Consider the following 14839-nt stretch of genomic DNA (forward strand, 5'->3'; position numbering starts at 1 on the left):
TGCTTCTTATGTGTCCAGATGGATTTACAGGAGATTGGATTAATCTTCCAGCTCTCTTTGGGTACAAGCTTAGGCATGTCCAGACTTTGCAAGGGATGACAGGAGCAATCTTGAATGCCCCACGTGCCCCATGCTCTAGACCTTTATCTGTGTGCTCTTTTTCCTGCCTACCTGTGCACACTTCCTCCTGCCTCATTGCTGTTACTGCACTGCTGGGGGTCCCCACTTCCCAGGAAGTTGTGGACCCCAGTTAGTGGATTTTACTGCCTGCCTTCCCTTTCCACAGCACAGATTTAGCTGGGGAATCTCTGGGGTAGCCTGGCCAGCCCTGTTCTCCACACTCCCTGCCCATGGTTACACCTTTGGGCACAGAGGACCAGGGCTGTGTGGATTTAGCGATGCATGTGCCTTTTTTTACTTTCCTTTCCCTAGGGTGGATCAATAATCTAAGAGGGGAGATATGGGACCACTGGAGTTCATTGTCCAGGGCAAATTCCATTTTGCTCCTTTTTTGTATTGTAGCCACAGTCTTTGAAGCCAGAGCAGAGGCAGTGAGATCACCTTCTCATCCTGGTATGTATGAGTGAAGTGGAAGAATTTAGGAGTAAATCAGTCTCCCACCACCCCACAAACTTCAGGTGGAAGATTTAAGCTCATGCATCAGGGGCTAGACATTTTGGTAAATGGAGAGATGTCAGCTCCAACCTTTGGCATAGATACCTGAATAAAATTTCAGTCAGGGAAAACTGATGGTCTTCCTATGGACTCCTATGTTCTAGATCTTCAAAGTGGTAGAAATTCCAGTTTGCAAAATGTGATAGCCAGATCAAGGAGCCAAGGACAGAAAGACATATTCCTGTACACAGAAGACATTGATTAAATCCCATCTAGCCATGGTATAGGTACCCAGCAGTCTTTGAGCCCTCCATAGCTGAGAAGCTGAAGGAATTCAGAGCAGACACCAATCAAACTCTTCTGATCTGGTCATATCAGGTGCTCATAGATGTAAGGATCTAATGGAAATCCACAGGCAGAAAAAGCTTAATTTCCCACAGAGACCCATAGCAAGTCTGAAATTACAGCGGGAAAGTCACAGTCATGAAGTTTTTGGCTTCAGTGCCAAACCTAAATTAATTTGACAAAAAATATGAATTGATTAGTCTGCAATTAATTAGATTTCAATTGAAAACTTCTATCAGAGAAGGGGAATTAGGCAGCTTTTGAATTTGACAAAAACATATTGGCTTTGTGTCATAAGGAAAATACCGCCTCGGTATTTTTCATGAATGATTTCAGGATAGGTTTTAAATGCCATTTTTTGGCTGCTAATTTTCAGCAAATAGAAGTTCAGAAGCCAAGACTAGAAAGTTAATAAGTATTTAATAAAGGTATGAGGAGATGTAAATATGAAGAGGTAAACGGTAATGTTTGAACTGCTTTACTAATGAATTTCATTGAATGTAACTGCTAGGTAGCAGCTAGCCAGGCATTGCATGAGTATATTATCTCAGGTCACACGTGCAGCAAATGAAGTCTGAATTTTCTGGACTCCTTACATGGCTTTTGTACTGTCACTATGTCTATTTTAGAGAGCCTTAGCTTTATTCTCCCTCCTGCTGCTCAGTCTGCTCCCCTGTGCCTGGCACACAGCCACGCTGGCCGGGCATTTCTGCTCTTGGACAGCGAGTGCTGCTCCTGCTGAGTGCCAAGGCAGATCCAGGCACACTCTGGAGCCCACAGGTGCACAGGACCAAAGGGTCTTATAGGTCTCTTCCAGTCTTGAACTTCTGTGATTCTGTGAGTGCCAGGCTGGAGCTGATGAAATATTCTGGTGTTGTTGAGGCCTCACGGGCATTGGAGGTTTCTGTGCCCCCTGTCCCCGTGCACTCGCTGTCTGCTCCAGGGCCATGACATGGGACAGGGGACACAACACCAGCCACATTCTGCACAGGGGCAGTGTGCTAACAAATTGCTCACTTGTTCCCTGCAGCTCCTCTGTTTAACTCCAGGTCCTTTGTGCGTTCAGCTGAGCAGATTTACCTAAATGGAAAAATACGAAAGAAAGTCAAGGAGCAAATAGAAAAAGTGGGAATAAAGAAGAAAGGTTGAAATGAGAGGTGGAAATGTTGCAGGCAGGCATGTGTCAGAGGGATGTAAGGAGGCAGGGAGCAGGTGGGATGCCTTGAGAGGGGGGAGGGAGGCAGAGCTCAAGCAGAGAGATGTTCCCTGCCAGGCACCCCCCTGCTTCTGCAGGATGAACCCCATGCATGCAGGCAGTGCCCATGTCCCTTTCCCCACCCTGACAATGTTCCCAGCATGGATCAGTCTTGAGCTGTGTGGTGTGAGGACACTGCCTGTGCCAATCCCCTCTCCTTCCTGTGAGTTTCATGTGGAAGGTTTTGAAAAAGAAAACCTCTAGCAAGGGAAGAAGTATTACTGTAAATATTCAATTATCATGACAGCTCAGCGCTCAAATTCCATCACAGATGAGAAGTTTGTCTTATTTAGCATAGTTTAAGCTTCTGAACCTGTCCTTCTACTCATCCATTCACACAAGAGGCCACAAAATAGTTTAGTGATGCCAGAAATGAGCTGCTGTTTCCCTCAGAAGAGATGCATATCACCTTGTTCTGTCATGATAAAGGGGAAGGACTCACACCCAGCACAGTCTTTTTTTTTTCTTTCCTCCCCTTCCCACATCCTAGACTCTGTCTGACTGCCCCCAGACCTTAAAGAATTTATGGTGTTTACTAACAAGATGTGCCTTAAGCAGTCAAGAAAGGGAGGAGAACAAAAATGGAGGGTAGTCAGGTAATGGGGGTACCCTCAATCATGGCACTGAGCTACTACAAAGCAAGGACAAGGAGCCTGGGAGTCTCCTGGAGTTCAACCATTTTCTACTGGCTGTAACCCAGCAAATTCAGGCTTCTGCAGGGTGCTGGTGTGATAAGTATACAAAACCCAGCTTAACAGGAGTCCAAACAAGCACCGTACACCTGACCCACCACCACAAGGTCTCTAGACACAGGAAATGTGAACCTCCTGAAAAAAACCTGCTGGCAGCTTCTGACTGATCACTCCTTGCAATGAGTCCCTTTGACTCTGTGTCAGCCTGATGTCACCCCCACGTGTGGCACTGGGAGATGGGGTTCAGCCCACACCTAGAGGGGGTTGAGTGTCCAGGGTTTCCAGGCTCTGGGGAGCAGGGCTGGCTGGAGAATGATAATAACAAAAAGAGCTGGGCTAGCAACCCCTGAAATGCTGCAGATGCCTGGAGACTCCAGCAGAGTCACTTAGGGATCCTATTTCATTAGAGAGTGGAGGCAACATTTATATTTTATCAGTTTTACCCACACAGAAGATGGGTGGGTTTTTGGCAATCAGTGAAGTTTCACTGCACCTTGGTCACCTGCATTGTGTGGGCATGCTACCATTGCACAAAGAGAGGAGTGAACATAAGCCGATGCTGAAGTCATCACTAGAAATGAAAAGGTGAAAATGAGCGGCCCTAATGCAGAATTACAGTGGAATGGCATCAAAGTTGTTTGGACACAATCTGCATGACTACAATAGTCATATCTCATCTGCAGGGATTTAAGCATCCTGGATTTCTCTGCTATTACAGCCAAGACCAGGAGGCCTCAGGAAGAACTGTAGGCAGAAGGGGTCTGTTAATGGAGCTGGAGCCTCCTAGGGCTGAGTTCATTTTTGTTACAGTTGCTCTCAAAAAGATTCAGCGTTTGCCCTTTTCTAACCCATCCTTGGGAACAGCCTGCTGTTTTCCCTGGCAGTGTGATTGTCTGTTCAGCTTTTTTATCTGGCTACACTGGAACATAATGGCAGTAAATCTGTGACTCTGGCCACTGAGGGCTGCAGGAGGCTGGCTTGCTGCTGTCTGAACCACAGGGTGGAGTTAAGGCAGCATTTGTCTTGTGCTGAAAGGACCCACGGTCACTACTTGGATGACTGAAAATTTTCTAGTGACACAGGAACTGCACTATATAGGTGGCAAACTCATTCCAGTTAGGAGAAGGCAGTGATGTTCACTAGGTTAAGGTTACTCACATGCTGTAGCCACAAGAGGACAAAACCCAAATGGTTTGAAAACATTTTAAAATTAATTTTGCATGGTTAAGGCTAAGAGAAGATGTCACCTCCATTTCACATCACCCCTAGCCCTGTGCTTTTCCCCTGTGCTTGGTTTCTCTGAATATTATTCAGGACTTCTCATTTGGCTCCTCCCAGTTCAGAAAAAAATACTTTCTGAAATTAGATGTATTTTGGGCCAACAGCTTACTTGGCATTTGATTCTTGTTTTGGGTTGTTCTGCTACTGCTCAAATTATTATTTTTTTCTATTTTTTTCCCTTCAGAGGCAGTTCTCTTAGGAGGTAAGTGGTTTTGGGAGAGGAAAGGAAGTTCAGTGGGCCTTCACCAAGCTTGAGGCCTTTATGTTTCTGTGCACATACATACCCCTGCAACAGACTGCAGTGTGGGGGCTCCTTCAGCCAGGAAGCTGCTTCTGTGTGTCAGCTCTCTGTGAAGGGCTGCTAGCTCATGGCCTGGGAGCAATGTAACTGTAATTCCAAAGTTTCAGTAGGTCTGTCTAATTCTGAAGCAACAACATGCTGATGACACAATCTTGCTTTATTTGGAGCAGGGTTGGTCAGTGCTTCCTCAAGGCCCTTTCCCTGTGTGCCTTTGCACCACACAGGGATGTCCTGGAGTCATCTCCATGCGTTTTTATCTCTGTGTGTTCCTCCTCCTTTCGTACCTGCTTACAATTTCATCTGACTGCATCCCAAGCCTCTGTCTATCACTAATTCTTTCTGTAGGCTGGTTGAATGTTTCTGCTTGGCTTGGGGTCGAGGCTTTTTTTGGGCGTGGGAATATTTTGATTATCTGCATGAAATCCCTTGTCTCTTCTTCTGCACTTGGTTTATGTGGAACTGACAGCTCCAGGGAGGTAAATGAATGCCACTGCATTTCAGAGGAAGAATTATTTCATGCAATTACCCTAAAAGTGCAGGAGAGAACAGACTGAAAGGAATGAGGGAGAGAAAGAAAGAGAGCATGAGAGAGGATAATCACAACACTTCGACAGGTTTACCCTATCGTGTTTGAAAATCTATCACTCTGACAAGTCCCCTTTGTGAAAGGTGTAGACAGATAACCAGGCATTAGCTCTTCAAGGTCCTCTTGAATGGAGGGTAATCTATAGAAGGATTAGTCCACTGCTCCCTGATTATTTTTTACAGACTGGCTGTACCCCATTTCCCTCTCAGTGTCTCACTTAAGCTCTCATTTAATTCTCCATGATTCCTGGTCAGGGGAATTTGGGTAAACTTTCTGTTGACTTGTGGGTCTTTCTGTAAAAATTATGTTTTTGTTCTGAGAAAGGGTGCAGTAACAAAAGGCAGTGCCCCCAATCCCTTCTTGTTTCCTGACTCTTGTTAAAAGGCCAGGGAAAAGGGAACTTTCTGTAGTTTCATTATTCATATATGAGAAGAGATTCAGTAGAAGCAGTTCCTGTCCTGACTCTGCTGCTATTTCACCTGCCAACGTTGTCATGCTCTTGATCCCATGAGCAGACCAGAGTTACCCAAGGGAAGCTGCTGACAACAGCCCATGTCTTCCTGGAGGCCTCATGCATCTCATGTTTCATGAAAACATGTCCATGAAAGATGATTTGAGGTCCTCAGGTGGAAATTTCTGGCCAAGATTATCATTATATCATTATAATTATCAAATTATCATTATAATGATTTCCTGCCATGCTTTTAAAGAGACAGGACATTTGCCATACTGGGCAAGAAGAGAATGCTGGGCTAAGGATTGCTGGGCCAGGTCACTTTTTGTCACCTGCACCTGCTGCTCTTGCAGCAAAGCCAATACATGAGTCACACCTATTTGCACTTTGAGGTTATTTACAGCACATGTTGTTGGGTTAGGAGAGCTAAGGTCTAGCATATGTCCTAAAATTAGGCTTTTCTCCTTTTGGTTGGTGTCAAAAAGGAGTGATTCACAGCCATGGGGGAAGCCTTTCCACCTAGTCAAAGCAGTTATTGCTTTAAGCGAGAGGGTTTATTTTTGTGTGTGATAAAGCAGGTTTAGCTGAAGCTGCCTCCCGAGACACAGGCTGCAGTGGGAGATGAGGGGAGCACAGGGAGCACCCCACTGTGCTGCAGGTAACTCCCAACAAAACTGGCCACATGGCTCCTATCCTGCTGGCCTTGTGTGCAGTGGCCACCCCACGTGTGTGCCCTGGCCAGAAGTGCCAGGATGAAGCTCAGGCTTCATCCCCATAAGAAACTCTTCAACGAAGAGATAATAAACCTGTGACTCAAGCCAAAATTCCGGATTCTTTTAAACTTTCTTTTTCTCTCTTTTTTCCTCTCTCTCTCTGTCTCCCTCTCTTTCCCCTGCTGCAGGATGGTGGAGTACTCCCTGGATCTCCAGAATATTAACCTGTCTGCAATCCGTACTGTCCGTGTCCTGAGGCCCCTGAAGGCGATCAACCGCGTGCCCAGTAAGTCGTGCTCCCCTCCCAGCTCCGCTCCTGGGGAGCACATGATCCATAAGGCTGCTTGTGCTGCTGGTGTCCAGCAGGTACAAAGGGAACAGAGGCTTCTGTGGGGTGTGTGCAGGCTTTTCCTCATCCCAGGGCTCAGAGGTGGTGTTGGATGGGCAGGAAACAGCAGTCTCCCAGAGTACCCGCCCTGGCCATCCTTTGTGCACAGCCGTGCCGATGGAACTTCAGGAACCAAAGGTGAACAATGTGCAGTAAACAGAAGGGGTTTTTCTTTCTCTTACTGAAAGACATCACAGGTCTAACGATGTCTGTAGCCTCAAAAAGGCCTGTGTGTGAGGTCTGGAGAAGAATGAGCTTCAGGAATCAGGGAGAATTAGTTTGCTCAGGCTTCCACAAGACCTTCCAGATCCTCTCATCTGAAAAATCTTCAAGCCATTACCGGTTAGGGGCATGCACCTAGCACCGACTCTTTTTTTTTTTCTCCTCTTCACCTTGTGCTTTGTATTCTCTCTTTTGTGCCAGCTCTCCCTTCTGTGAGCTGCTGTGTGTGTATGAGCCAGGTCTGGGGCTGCCAGGGCTGTGCCTAGCCCAGATGTGTCAGCCCTGGGAGACTTCAGGCATTTCTTCTGCAAGTTTTTCAGTCTTACAGAATGGCACGAAGTCTCCTTGCTGTTCTCCATAATCTCCCTGATCAGGCTGTCGGCAGTGGCTGAGACCTTGCCAGAGCTCTCCTAATCCTTCTCTCAAACTCACATGCTCCTTTTTCTTTTCCAGACCTGAGAAAGTTTGGACAGTTGACCTCCTAATCTGCATCATATGTTTTCCCTTGTGCCAAAGTAATTTTCATGATGTCACCTACTTCTTGAACATGCTGTGGAGGTGGATTTCAGAGACTCTGGCTTCATGCAAAGCCTTTCTATAAGAGGATCTTGTCCCTCTTCCTGGATGTACTTTTATCTTTGAGCAATAGGCTTGAACAGAAGGTGCTGAAAGGTTTAAAAGAGAAACCAAGGCACAGTCCTGTGTGCTCAGCATGGCAGAAGGGAACCAGACAAAAGAGCCACTGGTTGGGGCACTGAGAGAGCAGCCAGGAATGTGACAGGTCCATCATGGAATGATAAAGATGAGGTTCAGGAGAAGCTTTTGGCTATTCACGGTCAGCAAAACAACCCCCCCAGTCTGTCTCCATCTCTCTGGCCCTTCTCCAGACAGGAGAGGACTGGGAACCAGCCCTGGTCCTGGGGTTGATGCCTTGAGAGGCTGCCTAGAACAGAGGCTAGATGGTGTTAAAGGAATAAAGCAGGTATTTATTAAATGGCCTTCAAAAGATACACCTTGGGCAGTCCATGAGCCTGGCTGTGGCTCCACCCAAGATGGACACCCAGTCATGAGGTTTCACACTTTCATAAGTTTTGGTCCATTTACAATTGTCCAATTACAGCTTCAGCTTATGAAGTTCCATCCTCCCAGATTGCTCTCCTCAATTTGCTGCTGTTTACACTTTTTGGGCCTGAAGCTGCAAGTGTCCTTGGTTCTCAGGCTGGAAAAGGATTGCTTTGTCTAACTGCTCTGTGAAGAGAACTTGCTGACACTTTATATGAAGCTCAGAGTTACACACTAAGGCAGTACAGAAGCTAGAAAATATGAAAGCTAAAACTTAAGGCATTACCTTTCTGTGAGGGGGTGGCCTGGAGGCTGTGCATGGCAGACTCACCCCTTTCCAGGAAGATGTGGGCAGCCATGTGAGAGCAGCCCCATCCTCAAGCTGTGCAGCCTCCTTTCCTCCCTGCTTCATCAGGTGTGCCATGGGTTTGTGCTCAAAGACTGCTTGGGGAGACTGATCCCTGTTATCAGGGTAGACTTAACTTTGGAGGCAAATGGAAACACCTGGAATGACATCCAACTAACTCTTAACAGCTGTCTGCCTTTTTAATTGCTGGACAAAGGTGGTCAGGAAGAGAGCTTGCCTGGCAGAAACTTAAGGCTTTCTATTAGTCCTGTTTATCTCTTTATTAGAGCTGCCCCAGGGAGGAACAGTGTGAGCCATGTCAAAACTGACCTGCTCCATCCATGCAGAGGCACCAGAGAGGCTTTCCATCATCTTTCCTGACCTTTGCAGAGCAGATGCCATTGAATTTTTCCTGGCTGTCCCTGCCCTGACACTGCTTGTTTGCTCTTTTCATTAGTATAGAACTATACCTGTATGAAATTGATGTTGTTTTAATTTACACTCTGTGGTTAAACCTTTATGTATTTTTCTTGCTACATAAATCTGTGGTAATATGCAGAGAGTGTTTTGGAAGAAAGACATCCTGCCATTAATTAAAGCAAAAAAAAAGAAACAAAGTGGATTCCCTGGGAGAGGAAGCATTGACTTGAGGGCTGAAAACTAGCAAAGAGGTTGTAAACAAAGGTTTGTGATAAATGGGAATGAGCTGCATTAGAAGAAGGTGCCTAGTGGGCTACAACAAACATAATTAATGGGACCTTTGGCCACAAATCTTTTTTTAATGTCTTTTTAAAGTTCTTCATTACTAATCTGAAGCAAGAGGAAAGCCTATTAGTGAGATGTACTGATGATATCAAGCAAGAGGTGTTGCAGGTGCTACCAAAGAAAGTGGGAAATAGGACAGCAGGAGGGAGAGGGAGATTGAGGTCATGGCTGGGAATGTGAGATGTCTGGGAGAGGCGAGGAGTGGGGGGTGGTTGATCCCAAAGGCAGATATTCAGCCAAGTGCAAAAGGCTGTGATGGGCCGGGGGGGCGCAGTGTTCACCTTGGGCATTTCAAAGGCTTCCACATGGGCACCCAGGTAGGGACTGATTTCCACGGGGAAGTCTGGCTGTGTGGACTGAATAATGGCAGTTTATTATCAGGAGAATTGACAAAATGATAAAGAACCTGACTGATTAGAACACTAATGGAAGAGTGCTCAAGTGATCTGTCAGGTAAATTATTTAGTGCCCAAAGAACTCTACTGATCTGCCAGTGTTTGAAAAGTCCAAATACTTACGTGAGAAATTTCAGAAGAAGTTTGAGAAAAATTGTATACTACCTGAATAAAATAAAAGGCAATAACAGAAAATTAGAAGAGAGGGAATTCAAAAGGAATTTCTAAGGAAACAGTAGCAACATGGCAGAGTAAAAAGTTAAATTAACTTATTTTATATTCTTAGCAGGTGGGCAAGGCTGAAGCTTAAATGCCCAAATTCCCAAATTGGATGTGTCTAAATTCTGCTTACGCATGCTCATCTGCAACATGAAACTACTGAAAGCCCTTCCTCACAGTGACACTCCTGAGGCTTTGAAACAATATCCCACAAAGAGCTGTCAAATTCTATTTACTCATTATCTATGGTACAAAGGATGCATGTAAGGATGTAAAGCCTCTCTGAATCATGACAGAAGAAGAAAGGGACAACCAGTGTATCCAAAAGGTGATAAATGTCCATTGAGAATGGCAGTTTCTACCCAGCTGTAGTTAGACTGTAAAAGTTGCTGCCACAGGAAGTGACACTGTGCAAGTAAAGGAAACAAAATGGGATTTTCCAATGGGATTTTCCCATCCTTGGAAGTGTTCAAGGTCAGTTTGAAGGGGCTTTGGGGGACTGGACTGGTGGAAGGTGCTCTTGTCCATGGCAGGGAGTTTGGAAGTAGACGATCTTCAATGTCCCTTCCACACCAAACCATTCTGTGAGAACTCTCACGGAGACACTTCTGGATTTCAAACCTCCTTTGGGGTTAGAGCTGATCTTCAGGTACCAGTTATCAGCAATTGACTGCATTTCTTGCAGTTCTCAGCAGGATGTGCTACTGACCATTTCAGGTTTCCTGTCTGAAGCACTCTGGGGTTCTGCCCAGCCTGATCATTCCTCCATTCTCCTGCCATCTGTGGAGCATGCTAGAGAAAACATGAAGCACCCATGTCTTGTCATTTTACCACACCTTCATTAACATTCCCTCTTATTCTTGCATTCCTGACTACAACCCCAGGAACTCTGCCTTTTGGGGTCATGTTTGAAAATGAAGGAAATGAGAAGTCAGAGATGGGTCTGGTCCTATTGCCACAGGACTCAATTCCATGGCAATGTTGGTGTGACAAGCCCTGCAAGTCACTGAATCAGTGTAAAGAGTAAAAAAATACCCTCCAGGTCTCTGTCAGAGGTAGCTTCCTTCTGCTCTGGCCATGTCTGTGTCCTGTCTTGGGGTGAAAGTCCACATCCATTTGTTGCTACTGTTTTGTGATTGTGTTGCAGGTTGCTGGGTGAAATATTGCTCTTTCTGCTGGCTTTTTATTTGTTGCTTCTTCTTGAGGCAAGGCACAAGGTTTGGGGAGAGAGGCTGGTTTTGTTTTATTTTTGCCTGCTTTTGAGCAGTGAATCTGTGATCATTTCTGATAATTTGAATTTCTTGCTCTTCTTTTATTAACTTTTTTTGACATTTAAGAAGGAAATGTTTCTTCATTTTACTCTTTCTTGTCACATTGGCCTTATGCAAAGAAGAGCCCTTGCATTATGTGTGATGACTTCCAGCTTCCACTTAAAATTTAGTAGCTGATTCATCATTTGGAAGCAGATTTTTTCAGCTGGATGCACTGTGTGAAAGTGAAGGAATCTGTTGCAAAGCAACTTTACAGAGTAGAAAGTATACATATGTGCTAGTAGTCCATCTGTAAGTACAGTAATATTTATGTGGAGTTACAGGTATTAGAAAAATAACATTATATGCTTATTATTTGGTGCGCAGGAAATGAAATTTCAGATTTGTGGGAAGTTCTGCTTTTTCTAAATGTGCTCTTTTAAATTCAGAACAAAAATAATCTTTCCCCATCCTTTTTAATACAGCTGTATGCTGCCTAATTTTAGAAGGTTTGTTTAATTTAATGTTATTTCTTACGCTGGGTCCTGACAAAAAAGTCTGAAAATCAGAAATCCTTAATCATGCCATTCTAGTATAAGAATGCTTTCCTCTCTTCTTGTCTTCTTTTTCTTTTTGCTAAATGTTTTAATGACTACCGCAGTGTTTTTATTTCAACCAAATAGCAGGTTTTTTCCTAGTACAAGTGCTGTGTATAAAAAATCTTGATCTAGTTCCATTTTTCTTTTTTAATGATTGTAATTATAGTAGCTGGAGTTTTCTCCTCCGCTATGGATCTCAAAGATATAAACCATGGCATGTTATTTTTAGTCTTATGTTTCACACCAGGTTAGTGGGACCCAGTGAGTGTCACCAGCAGACTCAGGAATACAACTGACATCTCCTAACTCCCAGCTCTGCACTCATCTCACTAGACCAAAGCCCCAAAATAAAAATAATCTGAACCATCTGAATGCTGAAATAGGAAAAGCAGATGTTTAACCTGCATATGCCTGTTTTAAATCTGTATTCCACACCAAGGTACCTGTGCTTGGCATTGTAACAGTCCCTAAAACAGAGTAAGCTGGCTACGAACCCTGCACTTGGCATGGGGGAAAAGTGATGACATTTACTTCTCTAAATGTGTTTTTTAAGAACTAATTTCACTGATGAGCATGTGTGAAATGAGCTTCTGACTGAGATATATGAGGCTGTAAAACAGTCTCATTTACAGCTAGATCAGACAAAAACCAAGCACATTTGACAGGCACAGTCCTGCCCTAGCAGTTGGAAATGCAAATGGATTATGAAATTCCTCTTCTAAGTGCCCCCCATGGGGTCTTTGCTTCGGATGCTTCAGTGTTTTTGCAAGAGGACTTGCTTCTTCTCTTCCAAAACTGATTCCCTTTCAAAAATATACTCTTCCAAATGACTCTTTTGGAAGTAATTTCCCCCCCCTCAGCTTTATTTGTGAAGCAATAGCTGAAACTCAGATACTGTTGATTTTTCCAAGTATTTTAACTTATCCAACTTGCAGTTCTTTGTATGAGGTGCTCTGCAAATACATATTATCACACCTCAGTGACAAACAACCACACTCTCAACCATGTGCTAATGTGTATACATACAGATTTATCCTCATACAGCCTGAGCAGGTTAGTAAGGGCACAGGAGTGATGTTCTCTGGCAGCACCCTTATGAAAAAGCTAAGAGGTCACAAAGCCCTGTTCATTCCCTGATCAGGCTGTGTGACTGAAATGTATTTAAAGGTGAAGGTGCCAGCTTCCTGTGGGGGACAGATCAGAGATGGGATTGTACTCAGAGCTGCACTGTCCTGTTATGTGCAGCTCTTTCTCAGGTGTCTTTATCAAGTCAAGCCCTAAATTAGATGGGCACGCTCAGGATAAAGGGAAACCATGTGAAGGAGAGCAGAGCAGAATGAAGATCAGGAGAGATGAGAAAAAAGAAGGGGGGCTGGAAAGAGAAATGCACAGGAGGCAAGTGGTAGGGTTTGGCAGGCGCAGCACATGAAGGCCTGATGCACCTCTGTGTGTAGGATAATGGAGAGAAGAGGTAGGGAGGAAATCAAAACTGATACAAAGTCAAGGACAGTATAAAGACTCAAAAATATGCTGGAGGGGTTTGCAAATCAATGCATCTCTGAAGCTTTTTAACAAACCAACTGGTCTGTAACCAAACCCATTTTTGCAGTGCTGGAGGAAGCCCTCATAGAAGCCTGGAATGGTTTGGGTTGGAAGGGACTAAAGATCAGGGACACCTTCCACTAGAGCAGGCTCCTCAGAGCCCCATTCAGCCTGGCCTTGAACACGTCCAAGGATGAGGCATCCACAATTTCTGTGGATTATTCCAGTGCCTCACAACTCACTGTAAACAATTTTTTTCCTGTACTTAATTTAAGTCTTCATGCACTGAAGACAGGCTCCAGTTTTATTCAGTTTTTGTTTATTTATTATTTTACTTCTTGTCTGATCTCAGTGCTGTTTTTCATGTAGATTACAAGTATGCAGTGTATTGCCAGGTGTTTAACTGGGCAATCAAAGTAAATTTTGGAGAAAACCCCCCAAACTATAATGAAAATTATATTCTTTTGTTAATGGGGCATCATGGCAAGGAGCTGGGAAACACTGAAATGCAGGAAACATAGACCTAGAAATGCTTTGTTTTGTATGATACATTGATTAGTTTCTATTTTTTGAGGTCACAGATCATGGGAGAAAGTAATATTTCCTTCTCAGTCCACTTCATTTCTGGATTATTAGCAAGTATTCAAAAGTCACTAATTGTGGGCTTGTAGGTTTTTCAGATGGCTTTAAAGCCATGAGATTTGAAAAAGGAAAAACAATCACAGATTATAATTATTTATTTTTCCTGTGGCTTTCAGACCTTTATACCTGTGAGTCATATTTTTTTTTTCCCACCCATACTGGTGGGGAATAAAAACTTCTCTCCTTTTTTTTTTTTTGGCTGTAATCTGAGATTTTCAAGTCATAGCAAGATTTCCCACCTGAAGGTTTCTGCCATGCAGCTAAAGACTGATGATAAAAATCACAAGAGTCTGTAACAACACTTCAAGAATTTGTGTTACTGAAAGTAAAGCAAGCCTGGAAAAAACCAAACCCAAACATTACGGAAACCAGTCATAGAAACCTTTGATGGAATCTTTATTTCTCCCTTCTCCTGTAGGGGAACCTGCAGAGCCAGAATTTTAAAAAATGCTTAGTACCTCACAGCTCCCATTGTGACAATTCTGCTGCCTGTTCAAACAAGCTCAGCCTCCAGTGTACACAGCAATCACGAAAGCCCAGCCATGTATTTTGCTGCCTAAATGGGAGCTGAGCTGTTTTGCAAAATCTGTCCCATGGGACCTATCAAGCAAAGGATACCATGGAAATGTGAGCAATAATGACAGTGTATTATGGGGTGAATGATACTGTCATATTACACTAATGCAAATTAAACTTTGTGTGTGTGGGCAAGGCAATTTACAACCATAACCTTAAATTTCTCTATCTTTGTGTATTTTGGGACCGATTCTCCTGTTCACACTCATTTCACGTAACATCATGTCATTGCCTGCAGTAGAAAGAAACATGATTCATGCTAGTGACAGCAAGAGGAAATTAGCCCTATTAAATCTTACCCAGAAGTTGCATTAATACTGTTTTACATAATATTTTGCATTATTCTGTCTCACTTAGCACTAGAGATGCGTAAAGAGCTTAAGGATATTTATAGGATGGAGGCAAGTGGCTTGCAGCCACAGCACTGGAGTTGACTTTTGTCCCTGGTGTTAGGTGGCTCCTGCAATTCCGAAAGAAAAGCTGCCACTGTATGTTTTTAATAGACTCTTCACCGAAAGTGAATGCAGTCATCACTGCAGTGATAAATGGGGAAAAAATGAGATGATCACTGAATGAACTGCTGTAGCAGGT

General features: G+C 44.0%; 1 protein-coding gene across 1 annotated transcript in view; it reads left to right on the forward strand.

The window, feature by feature from the left end:
* CACNA1I (calcium voltage-gated channel subunit alpha1 I) overlaps nt 1-14839 on the forward strand; it is a 149638-nt gene that overhangs the window by 77776 nt on the left and 57023 nt on the right. The window contains exon 4 of the mRNA XM_058806118.1: nt 6431-6528. Within this exon, the coding sequence (XP_058662101.1) occupies nt 6431-6528 (98 nt within the window). The remainder of the gene's footprint in view (nt 1-6430; nt 6529-14839) is intronic.

The sequence above is a fragment of the Ammospiza caudacuta genome, chromosome 5, assembly GCF_027887145.1.
Source record: "Ammospiza caudacuta isolate bAmmCau1 chromosome 5, bAmmCau1.pri, whole genome shotgun sequence".
Lineage (NCBI taxonomy): Eukaryota > Metazoa > Chordata > Aves > Passeriformes > Passerellidae > Ammospiza > Ammospiza caudacuta.